General features: G+C 43.9%; 1 protein-coding gene across 6 annotated transcripts; it reads left to right on the forward strand.

Moving 5' to 3' along the window:
* The first annotated feature begins 4,728 nt into the window (after positions 1 to 4,728).
* On the forward strand, positions 4,729 to 15,788 carry LOC125487164 (FAD-dependent oxidoreductase domain-containing protein 2-like). Of its 6 annotated transcripts, none has more exons than XM_048617573.1 (4): positions 4,729 to 4,801; positions 6,774 to 7,036; positions 8,675 to 9,229; positions 15,533 to 15,788. In XM_048617573.1, the coding sequence occupies exons 3-4, from the start codon at positions 8,697 to 8,699 to the stop codon at positions 15,786 to 15,788; spliced, it is 789 nt and encodes a 262-aa protein (XP_048473530.1). In that variant the 5' UTR covers positions 4,729 to 4,801; positions 6,774 to 7,036; positions 8,675 to 8,696. The 6 variants fall into 6 exon arrangements, with proteins under 6 accessions (XP_048473530.1, XP_048473533.1, XP_048473529.1 ...); XM_048617572.1 differs by having other exon boundaries at positions 4,800 to 4,835; XM_048617575.1 differs by lacking the exon at positions 4,729 to 4,801 and adding an exon at positions 4,845 to 4,984.
* The last annotated feature ends 1,081 nt before the right edge of the window (positions 15,789 to 16,869 follow it).

A 16,869-nucleotide genomic window follows, 5' to 3' on the forward strand; every position in this document is an offset into this window, starting at 1 on the left:
CGGACCAGGTTGGAGTGGGAGGGGTGTCCCGGACCAGGTTGGAGTGGGAGGGGAGTCCCGGACGAGGTTGGAGCGGGAGGCGTGTCCCAGACCAGGCCGGAGCGGGAGACGAGACCAGGCTGGAGCGGGAGGGGAGTCCCAAACCAGGCCAGAGCAGGATGTGAGTCCCAAATCAGGCTGGGAGTGGGAGGGAAGTCCCGGACCATGCAGGAGCGGGAGGGGAGTTCTAGTCCAGGTTGGAGCGGGAGGTGAGTCCCGGACCAGGCTGGAAGCGGGAGGTGAGTCCTGGAGGTGAGTCCCAGACCAGAGGCCATCACTGGGAGGCAGGCCTTGGGTTTTGAATCCTGGGATTGTCTGGAGACTTGGCCTGGTGCGATCTGGATGCTTGGAGCTGGTACAGACTGGGGTGAAAGGACTGTAAGTACTTTTTTTTCCTTTTCACTCTTATGCTGGACTTTTATTTATTATTCTTTCAATTTTGTATCAAATAATTAAGTATCTGTACCTAGGTATCTTTAACCTCAGATGGTGCCATACGCAGGGACATTGCAAACTTGTCACAGCACTCATTCAAGTGCATGTGACAATAAAACTAATTCATAACTGTCTGAAATGTCCAATGTATTCACATCCTTCTTCTCAATTAGTGCCCGGAATTGTACACAATACTCCTACTGGGGTCTAACTGCTGTTTTAAATATGTTCATCATTATTTGTAGTCCTATTTACGAAGCCTAGAATTCAGTATTAACAGCTTTCTCTCTCCCAGTCCCTATGGTCCTGCATCTCTTTTAGAATTGTTCCCATTTTTTAATACTTACTCACCACATATTTGTCTCAAATTTGAACTGTTAACTCTCTTATGAAATGCCTTGGGATGTTTAGCTAAGTGAAAGCTGCAATATCAACTGTTGTTGTATTGGTGATTGTTAATGTTGCAACATGACCAAAAGGAACCTTTGTCGAAATTGGCCATCAGTCAAAAACAGCTCATGACTGAGGATGCAATAAAATGCCTGAGCTCAAACAGTGACACAGCACAAATTAGGGACCAAGGGTAAGTCAGCAGTTTCCTGTTGCTGTGGGATCTTAATCCACCATGACTCTGCAAAGTTTGCTCACCCACCAATGACTCAGCAAATGAGGGTCAAAAACCAATGAATCGGCAAAACTTGTGCACGGAGCAAAGGTCCATGTACTCTCAGCACATAATGTGCATGTGTTAAAGGAAAAAGCAGTTCAGACCGGATGAAGATTGAACCGGTCTGAACTGGTTTGCATCTGGTCTCAGTGGGATTCTAATAGGACGGTTTGAGTTATAAGGACAGACTGGATAGGCTGAGACTTTTTTCACTGGAGCGTAAGAGATCGAGGGGTGACCTTATAGAGGTTTATAAAGTTATAAAGGGTACAGATGAAGTGAATGATAGATGTCTTTTCCCTAGAATGGTGGATTTCAAGACTAGGGGGGATAATTTTAAAGGCGAGAGGAGAATGGACATGAGGGGCAACTTATTTTACACAGACAATGGTTTGTGTGTGGAATGAACCTCCAAAGGAAGTGGTAGATGCGGGTACAGTTATTATGTTTAAAAGACTTTGGATAAGTACATAAATAAGAAATATTTGGAGGGATATAGATGAAACGCAGGCAGATAGGACTAGTGTAGTTTGAGATTATGGTCAGCATGGATTGGTTGGACCAAAGTGTCTGTTTCTGTGCTGTATGACTCTATGACTCTGGCTAGTAATTCTACAGTGTCTGATTTGTTGAATACCTTTCAGCCAAATTTCATCCACGGTCCCCACCATCCTCACATCTGCACCCATGAACCTTTATTTTATTCAGTCTCTTCTCATGATTAGCGAAAATCCTTTGAGAAGCATGTTCATTGTCTAATTTTAATTTTTTTTCTGCAGCAAATGGCAAGAATAACACAACTGACACTTTCAATGGAAATTTGGTCTTGTGGCAAAATGTACACCTTTCTCTCATTGGTTTTTGAGAATAATCTGGTGTCCCTGCTATAGGAAGGATGTTGTTAAACTTGAAAGGGTTGAGAAAAGATTCACAAGGACGTTGCCAGTGTCGGAGGGTTTGAGCTGCAGGGAGAGGCAGAATAGACTGGGGCTATTTTCCCTGGAGCATTGGAGGCTGGGGTTTGATCGCATAGAAGTTTACAAAATCATGAGGGGCATGGATAGGGTGAATAGCCAAGGTCATTTCCCCATGGTAGGGGAGTCCAAAGCTAGAGGGCATAGGTTTAAGATGAGAGGGAAAGATTTAAAAGGGACCTGACGAGCAACTTTTTCATGCAGAGGGTGGTGCGTGTATGGAATGAACTGTTAGAGGAATTGGTGGATGCTGGTACAATTATAACATTTAAAAGGCATCTGGATGGGTATATGAATATAGGAAGGGTTTAGAGAGATTTGAGCCAAATGGTGGCAAATGGGACTAGATCAGTTTAAGATATCTGGTTGGTGCAGACGTGTTGGACCAAAGGGGTCTGTTTCTGTGCTGTAAAACTTTATGATTCTGTGACCTGATCAACCTGCAATATTCCTTTATCACAAAACAAATAAAAAGATTCTCTCATTATCTCAATCATGGACTTTGTGTTTTTATAAATCCCATTATGACTTAACTCAGATTGGATCCACCTGTACTAGTTACTAGTGGTGTACCTCAAGGATCTGTTTTGGGGCCACTGCTGTTTGTCATTTTTATAAATGACCTGGATGAGGGCGTAGAAGGATGGGTTAGTAAATTTGCGGATGACACCAAAGTTGGTGGAGTTGTGGATAGTGCGGAAGGATGTTGCAGGTTACAGAGGGACATAGATAAGCTGCAGAGCTGGGCTGAGAGGTGGCAAATGGAGTTTAATGCGGAAAAGTGTGAGGTGATTCACTTTGGAAGGAGTAACAGGAATACAGAGTACTGGGCTAATGGTAAGATTCTTGGTAGTGTGGATGAGCAGAAAGATCTCGGTGTCCATGTGCATAGATCACTGAACGTTGCCACCCAGGTTCATAGTGTTGTTAAGAAGGCGTACAGTATGTTAGGTTTTATTGGTAGAGGGATTGAGTTTCGGAGCCATGAGGTCACGTTGCAGCTGTACAAAACTCTGGTGTGGCCGCACTTGGAGTATTGCGTACAGTTCTGGTCACCGCATTATAGGAAGGATGTGGAAGCATTGGAAAGGGTGCAGAGGAGATTTACCAGGATGTTGCCTGGTATGGAGGGAAGGTCTTATGAGGAAAGGCTGAGGGACTTGAGGCTGTTTTCATTAGAGAGAGGAAGGTTAAGAGGTGACTTGGTAGAGACATACAAGATGATCAGACGATTAGATAGGGTGGACAGTGGGAGCCTTTTTCCTCGGATGGTGATGGCTAGCACGAGGGGACATAGCTTTAAATTGAGGGGTGATAGATATAGGACAGATGTCAGAGGTAGGTTCTTTACTCAGAGAGTAGTAAGGGCGTGGAATGCTCTGCCTGCAAAAATAGTAGACTCGCCCACTTTAAGGGCATTTAAATGGTCATTGGATAAACATATGGATGATAATGGAATAGTTTAGGTTAGATGGGCTTCAGATTGGTTTCACAGGTCGGCGCAACATCGAGGGCTGAAGGGCCTGTACTGCGCTGTAATGTTCTATGTTCTATGTACCCATCATGTGTTTTACAAAGTCTGGTGAGTTGAAAAGGTGCCAACTCCCTCCCTTTACAAATTGCAACATCAATCCCCCAATTCCCTGGATTTCTGCACATCACACACCTTCCCCCTCTGCATCTCTCCTCTGCCAAATACAACACCCTCCTTTGCTCCCCCCCACCCCCCATCGTTCCCAGTAGGTGAAAACTTTTCATCAGTTCTGAAACTGTCACTTTGTTTCTGTCTGATGCTGTCTGACTTGCTGAGTATTTCCAGTATTTTCTAGAAGTATTTTGGGTCCAATTCATGACACTACACTTTAGGAAGGTTGTGAGGGCATTAAACAGAGTCCAGAAGAATGATCCCAGAGATAAGGAACTTCAGTTACGTAGGTAGATTGGAGAAGATGGAACTGTTTAACTTTGAGGATAAGTTTGAGAAGAGCCTTGATAGAGATAGTCAAAGTCAGGAAGGGTCTGTACAGAGTGGATGGGGAGAAACTTTTCCCAAGGCTATAGATTGATGTAGTTGGCAAAATAAACAATGCGATGCAAGGAAGAACTTTGTAATGTCGGGAGCAGTTAGGATGTGGAACGTCCTGTCTCAGTGTGGGGGAGAGGTTTTTAATCAAGGCTTTGGAGATGGATTGTATTCTGAAAAGGAAAATGTACAGGGTTTCGGGAAAGAAGCCAGGTGGGGGAGGCACCAGGTGAATTGCTTCTTTAGATGGCCAGCGCAGACACAAAGGACCAAATACCCCAGTGCTGTCTGTGACTCTAACATGGCTTGGAAGGGCCGAACGGTCTGACATTCCTTCTGTAGCTTTAGTAATACACCGCTAGAGGGCATGGGCTACCGTTTCTCTCGCTGGAACGCACAGTTTCTCCGCGTGAAGGGACCGCGCCTACGCTACGCTGACGCACAGACGCACGGCAGCCCGGGACGTGATGACGGACAGACGCCGTGTTGCCCATGGAAACGGCGGGGCGGGGTCGCCGTGACGCATGGTTGCCCTAAGTGATTCAGCCGGCGCGGGACCACCGTGACGCACCCGATGCAGGGGGTTGCCACGGGACGGTGTGACGCACTGACGCAGGACGTGGTGACGCAATGACGCAGGGTTGCCACGGGAGACTGGCCTAGGTAAACGTCCGGGAGAGAAGCCGCGATCCCGGTGGTGGGTCACTAGACGCTGTTGGTCACCTGAGCCTGGGGATTCTGGCTGCTTGAAAATTTTAGCCTTTTGGATTGTTACCTCCTCTGCTCACACGAGGGGGCGGAGTGACTGAGCACTGGGGATGCGGGGTCTCCGCCCTGTTTGTCCAGGTCAGGATCCTCCATCCTCCCCATGGGCCTGTCATCGTTCCCTTCCTGGAGTGATTGAGGGAAGTCGTCTGGATGCATTTAGGACCAAGCTAGACAGGCAAATGGGGAAGAGGGGAGGAATGTACAATGATAGATTTAGTGGAGGAAGGATTTGGGAAGAAGCTTGACTGCAACTGGTATGGACTGGTTGGGCCGAATAGCCTTTTTCTGCCCTTAATTCCATAATCCATACCCCATGCCATTCTGCCCTTCGTTTAACTTTGCACTCCTTTTCAATGGTACTAAGACTTGCTGGGTGGGGGACAGATGCTTGAGCAGTACCCTCATAATTCCCACCAAGAGGGAAAATACATTGACAAACATTGCTGGAAAAGCTCAACAGGTCTGGCAGCATCTGTGGATGGAAATCAGAATTACCTTTTTGGGTTTGGTGACCCTTCCTCAAAACTGAGTGAATGGGACATAATGGTCTGACCATTCTTGTCTGCCTCAAAATGCAGCTCCAGCATGACCACAACATTCATTTCCATTTATTGCTGGATTTTGCCTCTGGGCAAACCTTCAGCAGTAAGCTTGGAGCATATTTGGGAGGAATGAATGCTGTCAGTGTAATAACACGTTTACAATACTCTTTGTATTGTCTTAGTTTGGTATAAGAAAACAAGTAGCCTTGCACAATAATCATTTAATTTGCAGAGGTTTAATGTAGTAAAATCGTCCCAATGTACTTCACAGGAATGTCTTGTCGAACAAAATTCAATACCAAACCATATTTGAAAGTATTAAGGCAGGTGGCCAAAGTCTTGGTCAAAGAGGCCAATCTTAAAGCAGCTTAAACCCGGTATGCTGAGATTAAGGAAGGGAATTCCATTCAGAGCTTGGGCCCCAGGCAACTGAAGGCAATGTTGCCATTTGTGGAGTGTCAAGAATAGGGATGTTCAAGATACCAGATTTGGAAGAATGGTGGAACTCAATGGGTTATATGTTTGCAGGTGCTTACAGAAATAATCATACCAGACGAAGCCAGTAAGAGAAAACTGCAGCATCTAGATGTCAAGGAAATTACAAAAAAAATTTCAAATAATCAAGTCAATAATTGTTTGTACATTGGTGTTGTAAAACTGGTCTACAATCTAGTTGCTGCCTGACTTGGAGTTTCTCCAGCATTTGCAGAAATTTGCTTTTATACAATAAAGTTGAGTCTCCCTAATGTGTCCCTGATCCTTGCTCACAGCTTTTATCTTTTGCTGTGATGAATGGTCACTGGACCTGAAATGTTAACTCTGCTTTTTCTCCACAGATGCTACCAGTCAAGCTGAGTTTCTCCAGCAATTTCTGTTTGAGTTTCAGACCTCCAGCATCCGCAGTTCTTTGTTTTATTTTATCTTCTGTGTATTTGGTATGCTAGGAAACTGTTCCCATATAGATTAAAACTTCTGTTCCTTTGGTATTTATTCACTCCTCTTCCTTCAGCTCTGAATTAAACCTGTAGCCACACTTTCTCTCCTGTTTGGCAGCATTTATTCTGGTATGGTTCAGATTTTCATCCTGATATGTGCATCTTGCTGAGCATGAGATCAGTATTTACATCTATGTATTGGTGGTACCTCGTTTTACCTCCCTGTCACCTAGTTTTGTGTGCATTGTTACCCTTTCCTTCTGTTTGACCCAGGTTCTTTAGTTCTGTTCTCATTTCAATTCTAGTGACTTTTCTCGCTTGGCCTAGTTGTGCATGGGGAATCACAGCCATGGTGTCTTGCTCATCTTTTGCATTTTTTTTCAAAACCAGGTATATTGGGCATTGCTGGCAAGGCCGTCCTTTATTGCTCATCTCCAACTGCTGGGAAAAGATGGTGGTGCTTTGTCTTCAATCACTGCAGTATGTGTGGTTATCATCAGGGCCATTAGAAAGGGAGTTCCAGGATTTTGACCCAGCTGCAGCGAAGAAACAGCAATATAGATCCAACTCCAATGTAGTGTGACTTGCAGGTGGCCTTGTCCTACTGGGTAGTAGACATCACAGGTTTGGAAGGTGCTGTTGAAGGAGCCTGGGTGAGTTACTGCTGTACATCTTGCAGGTGATACATAATGCTGCCATTGTGCCTCAGTGCTCAAAGGAAAGTTAGAGTCACAGAATCCCGACAGTGTGGAAACAGGCCCTTCAGCCCAACAAGTCCACACTGACCCTTGGAGCATCCCACCCAGACCCATGCCCCTATGACCCACCTAAGCTACACATCCCTGAACACTACAGACAATTTAGCATGGCCAATCCACCTAACCTGCACATCTTTGGACTGCGGTAGGAAACTGGATTACCCAGAGGAATACCACACAGACGCGGGGAGAACGTGCAAACTCCACACAGACAGTCACCCGAGGGTGGAATCGAACCCAGGTCCCTTGCGCTGTGAGGCAGCAGTGCTAACCACTGAGCCACTGTGTCACCCACTGAACTGCAAATTCTAATCAGTCCCTTAACCATCCCTCTTTCTTACCCTCACACTTTTCATAATTTCTGGTCTCCACCTTTCCAGTGTTTTACACTGCCCAATCATACTTGCCCATCTCCCCTGTTCTTGGTAGCTTTCGTTGTGTTTATGGCCCATCACTGTGCAGTTTGCTATGGGATAGAATTAACTAATGATCACATAGTGAAGGTGCACCTAGGTAGCAACAACCATAATATGACTGAATTTTATATTCACTTTGAGGGAGACAAGTGTGGGACAGAGACTTTTCAAATTTATTATGAGGATGTGATGCAGACCTGGCTACAATAAATTGGCAAAATAGGGTAAAGGTAGATCAGTAGATTTCAGTGCCATTTTAAGTGAATAGTGAATGATATCTCCTTGGACAATCAGATGTTAGACTGAGGCCCAGCTTAGTTATATCTAACAGGTCTCTGAATAGTGGCCATGGGTTATTTTGCTTCCACTTGTGAAGTAGACGGAAACACAATTTATCATCTCATTCAAAAGAATGGCACTTAAGACAGTGCAACACCCTCTCAGTACTTAGCCTTAGTACTGCCCCTCAGAATGTGCAGCACTCATAGAACATAACATAGAACAGTACAGCTCAGGAACAGGATGTTTGGCCTACGATGTTGTGCCAAACATGACGCCAAATTAAATTAATTCCTTCTGCCTGCCCTTGGTCTGTATCCCTCCATTCCTTACATATTCATGTGCTTATCTGAAAGTCTCTTAAACGCCCCTGTTGTATCTGCCTCCACCACCATCCCTGGCAGTGCGCTCCAGACTTCTACCACTCTCTGTTAAAAAAAGTTTGACCCTCTCATCTTCTTTGAACTTCCCCCTCTCGCTAGTATTAGACATTTCAGCTCTGGGAAAAAAGATTCTGACTGCCAACCTAGTAATGACCTACTAAATATGCAAACTTCCTACAGCCCGGAATAGCAGACCTTTTCAACTTCCCTTATAACATTATGGCATTCCCTCTGAACAGCCTTTCTGACAGTGCTGAATGCTGAACTGTCCGTTCGACGGTGCTACAGTCCCTGTGAACTGCCCAACCAACATTGAGGCACTGTCTCTGAACAATCCCTCAAACTGTATGATATTCCTTCTGAACTGCCCCACCAACGGTGGAGCACTCTCTGAACTGCACTGGGATCAGCAACAAATTTCTTCAAAGTGAATATCTTCTTCTTATTTTGATTAGGTACCAATATTCCAGGAGCAATATGCCAAAATCATGGATGGGTTGTACCTTCACCATGCTTGTGGCGAGTGTCGCCTTTGCCTCTTCCCATGCAACTGCACGAACAGACTACCTGCACCTTGACTACTGTATAATTGGTGCAGGTCCAGGTGGCCTGCAGATGGCGTACTTTCTACAGCAGTCCCAAAGACACTACCTGGTCTTTGAGCGCAGCAACCTCTCTGGGAGCTTCTTTGTACGTTATCCCCGCCACCGGAAGCTCATCAGTATTAACAAGCAATACACCGGGAAGCAAAACAAAGAGTTTAACCTCCGGCATGACTGGAACTCGCTGCTGAGCCATGATGACAATCTACTCTACAAACACTACACCAAAGATTTCTTTCCTCATGCTGACACCATGGTGCACTACTTGAACAACTTTACGAACAGGTTTGACCTGAAGATTCGGTACAACACTGAGATAACATGGATTGAGGCTGAGAAGCACCCCAAGGCCTGGAATGGACACTACTTTTATCTGACAGATCAGAATGACTATCATTACAGATGCAGGTATGTCAGACAATCTTAGCCCTAACTGTATCAGATCATGCTGGTAGCAGTGAGTTTCAGGAAAGATGTGAAGGCATTGGAGAAGGTGTAGAAAAACTTTGCAAGAATAGTTCCAGGAGTGAGGGGCTTCATTCCTGTATATAGATCAGAGAAACTGGGATTGTTCTCCTTAGAGAAAAAAGGGTGTGAGTAGATTTAATAGAGGTGCTCAAAATCACAAGAGATCCAGAGAGAGCAGATCTGGAGAAACCTTTCCCATTTGCATAAGGATTGCGATCCAGAAGAGAGATTTATGGGGAATTCTAAAAGTAGCAAAGAGGAAAAGCTTTGTTTTTCCATAGTCAGTGGTTAGTATTTCAATTGTATTGCCTGTGAGTGTGGTGGAGGCAGATTCAGCTAGAGTTTTTGAAAGAGAATTGAGCTTTCCTGAAAAAAAGAGGCCCTGTCAAAATTTTTCATCTTGCACTCATCAGGACAGATTTGAGAATGTCAAATTTCAAAGGGAGCAACAATTTATATTACATGTGAAAGTTTGCTGATTGGTGGCAGGCAGAGTCTGATTAATGGAGGCATTGAATAAATGTAGATTCTGGCATGTCTAAGTGAGCCACATTATGAGCCCAACTGGTGATCTTAAATGGATGTTAGTGTAGTGCTTAGCACATTTGGGATTGTTTGGTAAGCACTGTCCAATCATGGAATCACATTCTATGTTGCATTTCTTGAGTTTGGCCGGTGCTCGGTGTGTTGCAAATAGCAGAAGGGACGTTCTGTTTGATACATTCCATCATTTGTTAGGACATAGCTCCTACTTGCAAATAGGAGTTGGATACGTATCTGAAGAGAGAAGATTTGCAGAGTTGTGGGAAGAAGGACCAGGACTTTGTGGGTGATATGGTGGCTCAGTGGTTAGCGCTGCTGTTTCACATTGCCAGGGATCAGGGTTTGATTCCACACTGTTTGTGTGGAGTTTGCACATTCTCCCCATCTTTGCATGGGTTTCTACCGAGTGCCCTGGTTTCCTCCCACAGTCCAAAGATGTGCAGGTTACATGGATTGGCCACGCTAAATTGTAATTGTTCTGTAGTGTCCAGGGACGAGCAGGCTAGGTGGATTAGATATGGTAAAATGCAGGGTTACAGGAAAAGGATGGGGGCAGGATCTGAGTGGGATGCTCTTTGGAGGGTTGAAACAGATTTATTGGGCCAAATGGCCTCTGATTCTATGATTTTGGGACTAGTTGAGTTGTCCTTATGGATAGCTGGAACAGACAACAGGCTTAATGGCTCCCTTCTGTGCTGTGACTATCCCTCAATGAGTCTACTGGGGAAAAAAAGACTTTTATTGTGAGAGATTGCTGCAGTTTCTGCTTAAGAACAGGAGGAGGCAACTGACTCTTTGAGTTTATACCGTCGCTATTCAATAAGAACACGACTGATCTCTATTCCATCTGCATCTACCTGTTTAGCTCCGTATACCTTCATCTCCTTTTCTAGCAAAAATAGTTTGCAGATTTAAAATTATTAAGCTGGTATCTAGTCCTTTTTTCTGGGAGGGAGTACCACGTTTCCACAACTCTTTGCATGAAGATGTGCTTCAGACATTTGCTCTTGAATGACTTGGCTCTGATTTTAAAGTTATGTCCCCTTTAACTAGACTCTTTGACTAGTGGAAAGATTTTTCGATTTTTCTCCCTTTCTACACTATTGATTCCTTTCAAAATTTTTAAGACGTCAGTTAAATCATCCCTTAAACTTCCAATTCCAGGAAATGTAATTTTTTCTTACAGTTGAATTGTTTTTTTTCCTTTCTTGTAAGGTACTGTGTCATATTCTACTTGCCTTACCAATATTTTTATTATTCCATGGCTTGTTGATGTTAGTAGTAAGCTAGTATTTATTACCTGTCTCTAATTACCCTTGAAAAGGTGGTAGTGAGCCACTGCCTTCAGCCACACAAAATTTTATGTAAATGTTGTTATTAGGGAAGTTCCAGGACATTGACCTGGTGACAGTGAGGAAATGGCCATATTGTTTCAAGTCAGGGTGGTGTGTGGCTTGGAAGGAAACTTGTGGATGGTGGTGTTCTTATGCCCCTGTTACCCTCATCGTTCTAAGTGGTTGAGTCCATTGGTTTGGATGGTGCTGTTGAAGGAGCCTTGATGATTTGCTGCAGTGCATCTTGTAGATGGCCTACTAGTCCAGGCCAGTGGGGGTGGTTGTGGGTGTACCTGGATATTCTATCACAGTCCTGGCTTATGTAAATCAACTTCAAGTCAGTTGGTGAGATAATAAACAAAACAAAATACAGCTTGATTTTGTGGAGATTTTATTGATTTGCCTAGTCGTGCAGTTATCTTTCAACACTCCAGTGTTATGTCTTATGTGGTCAGACAATTAATATCCACCACTTGTTTCTTTTAACTTTAACAATCCATTCACAAATTTTAAGAAATTGATTGACAAGACATTATCAACTTGCGCCCTGTAGATGGTGGACAGGCTTTAATGATATAGGAGAGTTACTCACTGCAGAATTGCCAGCCTTTTGACCTCCTTTGTCAATTCTGTATTTATGTGACTGATCTAGTTTAGTTTCGTGTCAATATAATAATCCTGAAGGTGTTGATTGTGGGTGGAACTCAGCAATGGCAATACTGTTGAATTACGTTGGGAGATTTTTATATTCTCTCATTGGCAATGGTCATTGCCAGGCACTTTGTATGGCACAAATATTGCTTGGCAATTATTAGCCCTGATCCTAATATTGTCCAGGGCCTGTTGCATTTGTACACAGACTGCTTCAGCGTCTAAGAAATTGTGAATGTTGCTGAACATTGCGCAATCATTAGCATACGTCCCACTTCTCACCTATGATGAAGCAGCTGAAGATGGTTGGGCCTTAAGGAACTTCTTTAGAGATGTCATAGAGCTGAGATGAATGACCTCTAACCACCATAGCTATTCTTTTACTAAATATGACCTCAACCAATGGAGAGTTTTATTCTTGATTCCTGTTTATTCCAGTTTTGCTAGGGCTCCTCGACGCCATACTTGGTAAAATGCAGCCTTGATGATGTCAAGGGTAGTTGCTTTCACACCACCTTGAGTTCACCTCTTGGACATATTTGATGAGGGCTGTATTTACCTCAGGAGCTGAATGATCCTAGCAGAACCATTTGGCGGCACGGTGGCTCAGTGGTTAGCATAGCTGCCTCACAGCACCAGGCTCCTGGGTTCAATTCCAGCCTCGGGCGACTGTCTGTGTGGAGTTTGCATGTTCTCTCTGTGTCTGTATGGGTTTCTGATGGGTGCTCTGGTTTCCTCCCACAATCTAAAGATGTGCAGTTTAGGTGGATTGGCGATGCTAAATTACCTATAGTGTACATTAGGTGGATTAGCCATGCAAAATGCAAGGGTTACGGGGATAGGCTAGGGGGAGTGAGTCTAGATGGGATGCTCTTTGGAGATTTGGTGTGGACATGTTGGGCCAAATGGCCTGTTTCCACACTATTGGGATTCTATGATGAACTGGAATTGAGCATCAGTCAGTAGATTATTGCTGTGTGAACGCTGCTTCTAGCACTATCTATGATAATTCCTATCTCTTTGATTGAGAGAAGACTAATGACACATTCATTGGCTGAATTGGACTTGTCCTGTCCTGATTTTTGAGGGCAGGACATGCTTGGGCAATTTTCCATATTGCTGGGTAGACTGCAGGGTGTAGCTGTACTTGAACAACACGGCTGAGAGAACAATTAGTTTTGGAAATTAAGTCTTCAGAACTATTGTTGGAATGTTGTCAGGGCCCATTGCCTTTGCAGTATCCAGCATCTTCACCTGTGTCTTTATCCTGTGGAGTGGATTGTATTGGCTGAAGATGAGAATCTGCAATGGTAGGGACCTCCAGATGAGGGCCAAGGTGGCGCATCCATTTGGCCTAATTGCCCAGATGTTAGAGAGACTTTGTAAATTTGTCAGGGCTGAATATGCCTTTGTCATTTCCTGTGGCTGGGTTGATGCTGATTGGTCCATCCGATGTCATTTATTTTTAACTTTTCTATAGTGGTTTGATATAGTGGAGAGGCTTGCTGGGCCGTTTCAGAGGGCAGTGAACACTCAACCATATTGCTGTGTCTGAAGTCACCTGTAGACCAGACCAGGAAAGATTGGCAGGTTTCCTTCTCTAAAGAACATTTGTGACCCAGATAAGTGCTTTTATGGGAAGCAATAATGGTTCCATAGTTACACCATTATTGAGAGATTAGCATTTAATTCCAGAAATACTCATTAACTGAACTGAAATTCCACCAGCTGCTGTGATGGGATTTGAACCTGTGACCCCAGAGTATTAGCCTGGGCCTTTGGATTATCAGGTCAATGACATTATTACTATGCCACTGCCTGCTGCTGACTCTGCAGAGAAGCATCAGTAATTGAAGGTGTGTCTAAACTGTTCGTTGCAAAGTTTTTGAGAAGTGCTCACTTACCTTCAGTCTTTCTTCATGTTCATATTTTCTGGGAAGATTTGTTTTCCTCACACAGCTCCAGACATCAGCTCGCCTAGAGATCCATTTGCTATTGAGAAAGCTAGTGAGAGAAATGCTTTCATTTATTTGGCACATTTCACAACCTCAGGCAATCCCAAAATGCATTACAGGCAACGAAGTACCTTTTGAAGTTGAGAAACAAACAGCCAGTTGGTGCATAGCAAGCTCCCACAAACAGTGACACAGTAATGAACAATTAAGGCATTTTAGCAATATTAATAGAGGAATAAATATTACAGATGAACTTGGAACAAAAGTAAGCTGCTCAGCCCCTTGAGCTTGCCCTGCCATTCAGTATGATGTTGGCTGATCTATTTGTGTTCTGGATTTCACATTCCCATCTTCTTCCATACAACCTTTGATTCCTGTTAGGCAAGGGAATCAGGCTACTTTCACCTTTGGAAATATTCAATAATCCTATCTTCACAGCCTTCTGCGACTGAGCTCCAAAGTTGCATATAACTTTGAGTAAGAAAATGTCACCTCATTTATGTCCTAAAAGGGAGTCCGCAAGCAATATTGGCCAGGGCATCAAAGCAAAACTCCCCTGCAATCTGAATAGTGAGATGGCATCTTTTATATTCTCCGGCAGAACTCTGACTGTACAGCACCATGAGGCCATCATGGGATGCTAACCAGTGAACCATGATTGATTCCTTTTCCATTGAGAAAGGAATGCCCTGTTTTGAGATCCTGCAAAAGAATGCCTTTAAGCCTCACTCATTTCTACCCTAATATCAGCCTAGCGAGGTTGAGGAGGAGGAAGGAATTTCTGAGCTCAGGCAAGCGCTAACCGGATTTAACACTGAGCTGGGTTGCATTACAGAATGTAAGTGGTTAGATACATTCTAATGTATCAACAGTCAGATGTGTTTTGTAATGTACCTAGTCCAGGATTGTGAGATGTGTCAGCCCCAGACCAGATAAAAATAAAATCCTTCAATTTACATCATCGACTTTGAACTAAAATAGGTTATAGGTCTTGTGAACACAGGAATAAAACTGCCTTACTGAAGTTGTATAGAGCCTTAGTGAGACCACATTTGGAATATTGCACGCAGTTTTAGTCTGTTTATCAGGGTAAAGATGTACCTGACATAGAAAATGCTTTGGAGGTTCGCCAGAGTAAATCCTAGGATGACAGGATTGTATTATGAGGAGAAATTGAGAAAACTGGGCCTGTATTCTCTAACCTTTTGGAAAATGAGAGGTGATCTCCATGAAGCACATAAAATTCTTACAGGGTTGTTGTAGATAGGATATTTTCCCTGGCAGGGTATTCTGAATCAGAGGATACAGCACTAGAATGAGGGTAGGTTGTTTAAGACTGAGATGAGGAGGCATTTCTTCACTCAAAAGGGTCTTAAAACATTGGAATTCTCTACTCCCGAAGGCTGTGGGAGCCCTATTGTTGAGTACGTTCAAGACAGCAATCAGGCATGATCTGTTTAAATTGTAGAACAGGTTCAATGGGCTAAATGGCCTATTCCTGCTTCTATTTCCTCTAAACCTAAGATTTCCACAAATTGAATAATGCTGACTGTAAAAATACCTTTCACAGCTATGGTTCATGCTACTAGCCTTAAGCTTTAAGTGACTGCCATCTTGGCCTCAAAGCATGTCTCATGTCTGTGTGCTGCCAGATGTGTTATTCAATAGGATTGTTGAGTGATGAGGATTGACAGGTGAAGGGCACAGCCCTTCTGTTTTAATGGCAAGCTAATCATTCTTGTTTTCCTTTTTCCTTTCAGTGTCCTGTTAGTTGCAACTGGAATGTGGGTGCCCAACACGCCTGATTTTCCAGGTTCCGAACATGTCGAGGGCTATGAGAGTGTCTCTGTGGATCCTGCTGACTTTGTTGGGCAGACAGTCCTCATTTTGGGCCGGGGCAATGCAGCGTTTGAGACGGCGGACAACATTGTTGGAGTGACTAACTTTATCCACATGCTGAGCCGGTCCCGGCTACGGCTTGCCTGGGCCACTCACTATGTTGGAGACGTCCGGTAAGTCATATGTGGCCTTTAACTCTGCTGTTTGTGTTAGCTTCAATTGTACAAGCTGACCTGATCGAGATTTTAAAGAATCCCTGTCAACTTTCAGTGGTGGCGTTTTCATCAGTGGTGGCTTCACCATTAATTGTATGGCGGGAACAGACAGACAGACAGATACATGGATGGATGGATGGATGTCATAAAAGGAACAGTGGTTGTGTGTTGCTTGATTGAATTTGGAACGTGCCGCACTGGGAACAGAGGGAACCTTATCTATAGTCCTCCTAGATCTTTGTGTTCTTCCATTCCTGGCATCTTTTGGTGCCTTTAATTGTCTAACTGTAAGCTTTGGAATCATCTCCTTAAACATCTTTACCTGGCTACCCCAAGACTGTTATGAACATCTAAATTAGGAGTGGAAGTAGGCCATTCAGTCCCTAGAGCCAGCTGTAGGATTCAATGAATCTGTTTGTGTTTTGCATTCCATATTCCCACCAACCCCCATAATCTTTGATTTGTGCATATTGTTTGATTTTCTTGCTTAATGGGAATGTATCTTTCTTGGCGTGTATTCAGTGATTGTGCATTTTGAGCTTAAAATTATACACACACAGACACACAAGCATATATATCCTTTCCATGACCATCATGTCAAGGTTGTTCAGAATTTTATATACATGGATCAAGTCACCCCTCACTCTTCTAAAGTCCAGTGAAAACAAACCCAGTCTGTTGCCAACTATTCCTCAGAAAACAACCCACTTATTTATATCTGCTTAAAGCCTACCTCCAATGGTCTAGCCACCAGTCTTGATATCCCCATGCAAGGCTCCATGTCAAATGTTGTTTGATCTTGTCTATGCAGTGCCTTGGAACATTTTACTGCGTTAAAGATGCTACTAAGTGCAAGTTGTTGACGGTGGCTTGTTGTTGACAGTGGCCTGTTGGTGAAGCAAAAACAGCTAGGATTTTGACTCAAGATCCTCACTGATGATTGCTGCTAGAGGGGTTTAAGGTTGTGAAGGGGTTTCAGAGTGTAAATGTAGAAATATCTGCTCCACATGTGGCAAGACCAAATCCTGGGCCCACAAGATGGC

The sequence above is a fragment of the Rhincodon typus genome, chromosome 37 (genome assembly GCF_021869965.1).
Source record: "Rhincodon typus isolate 14 chromosome 37, sRhiTyp1.1, whole genome shotgun sequence".
Lineage (NCBI taxonomy): Eukaryota > Metazoa > Chordata > Chondrichthyes > Orectolobiformes > Rhincodontidae > Rhincodon > Rhincodon typus.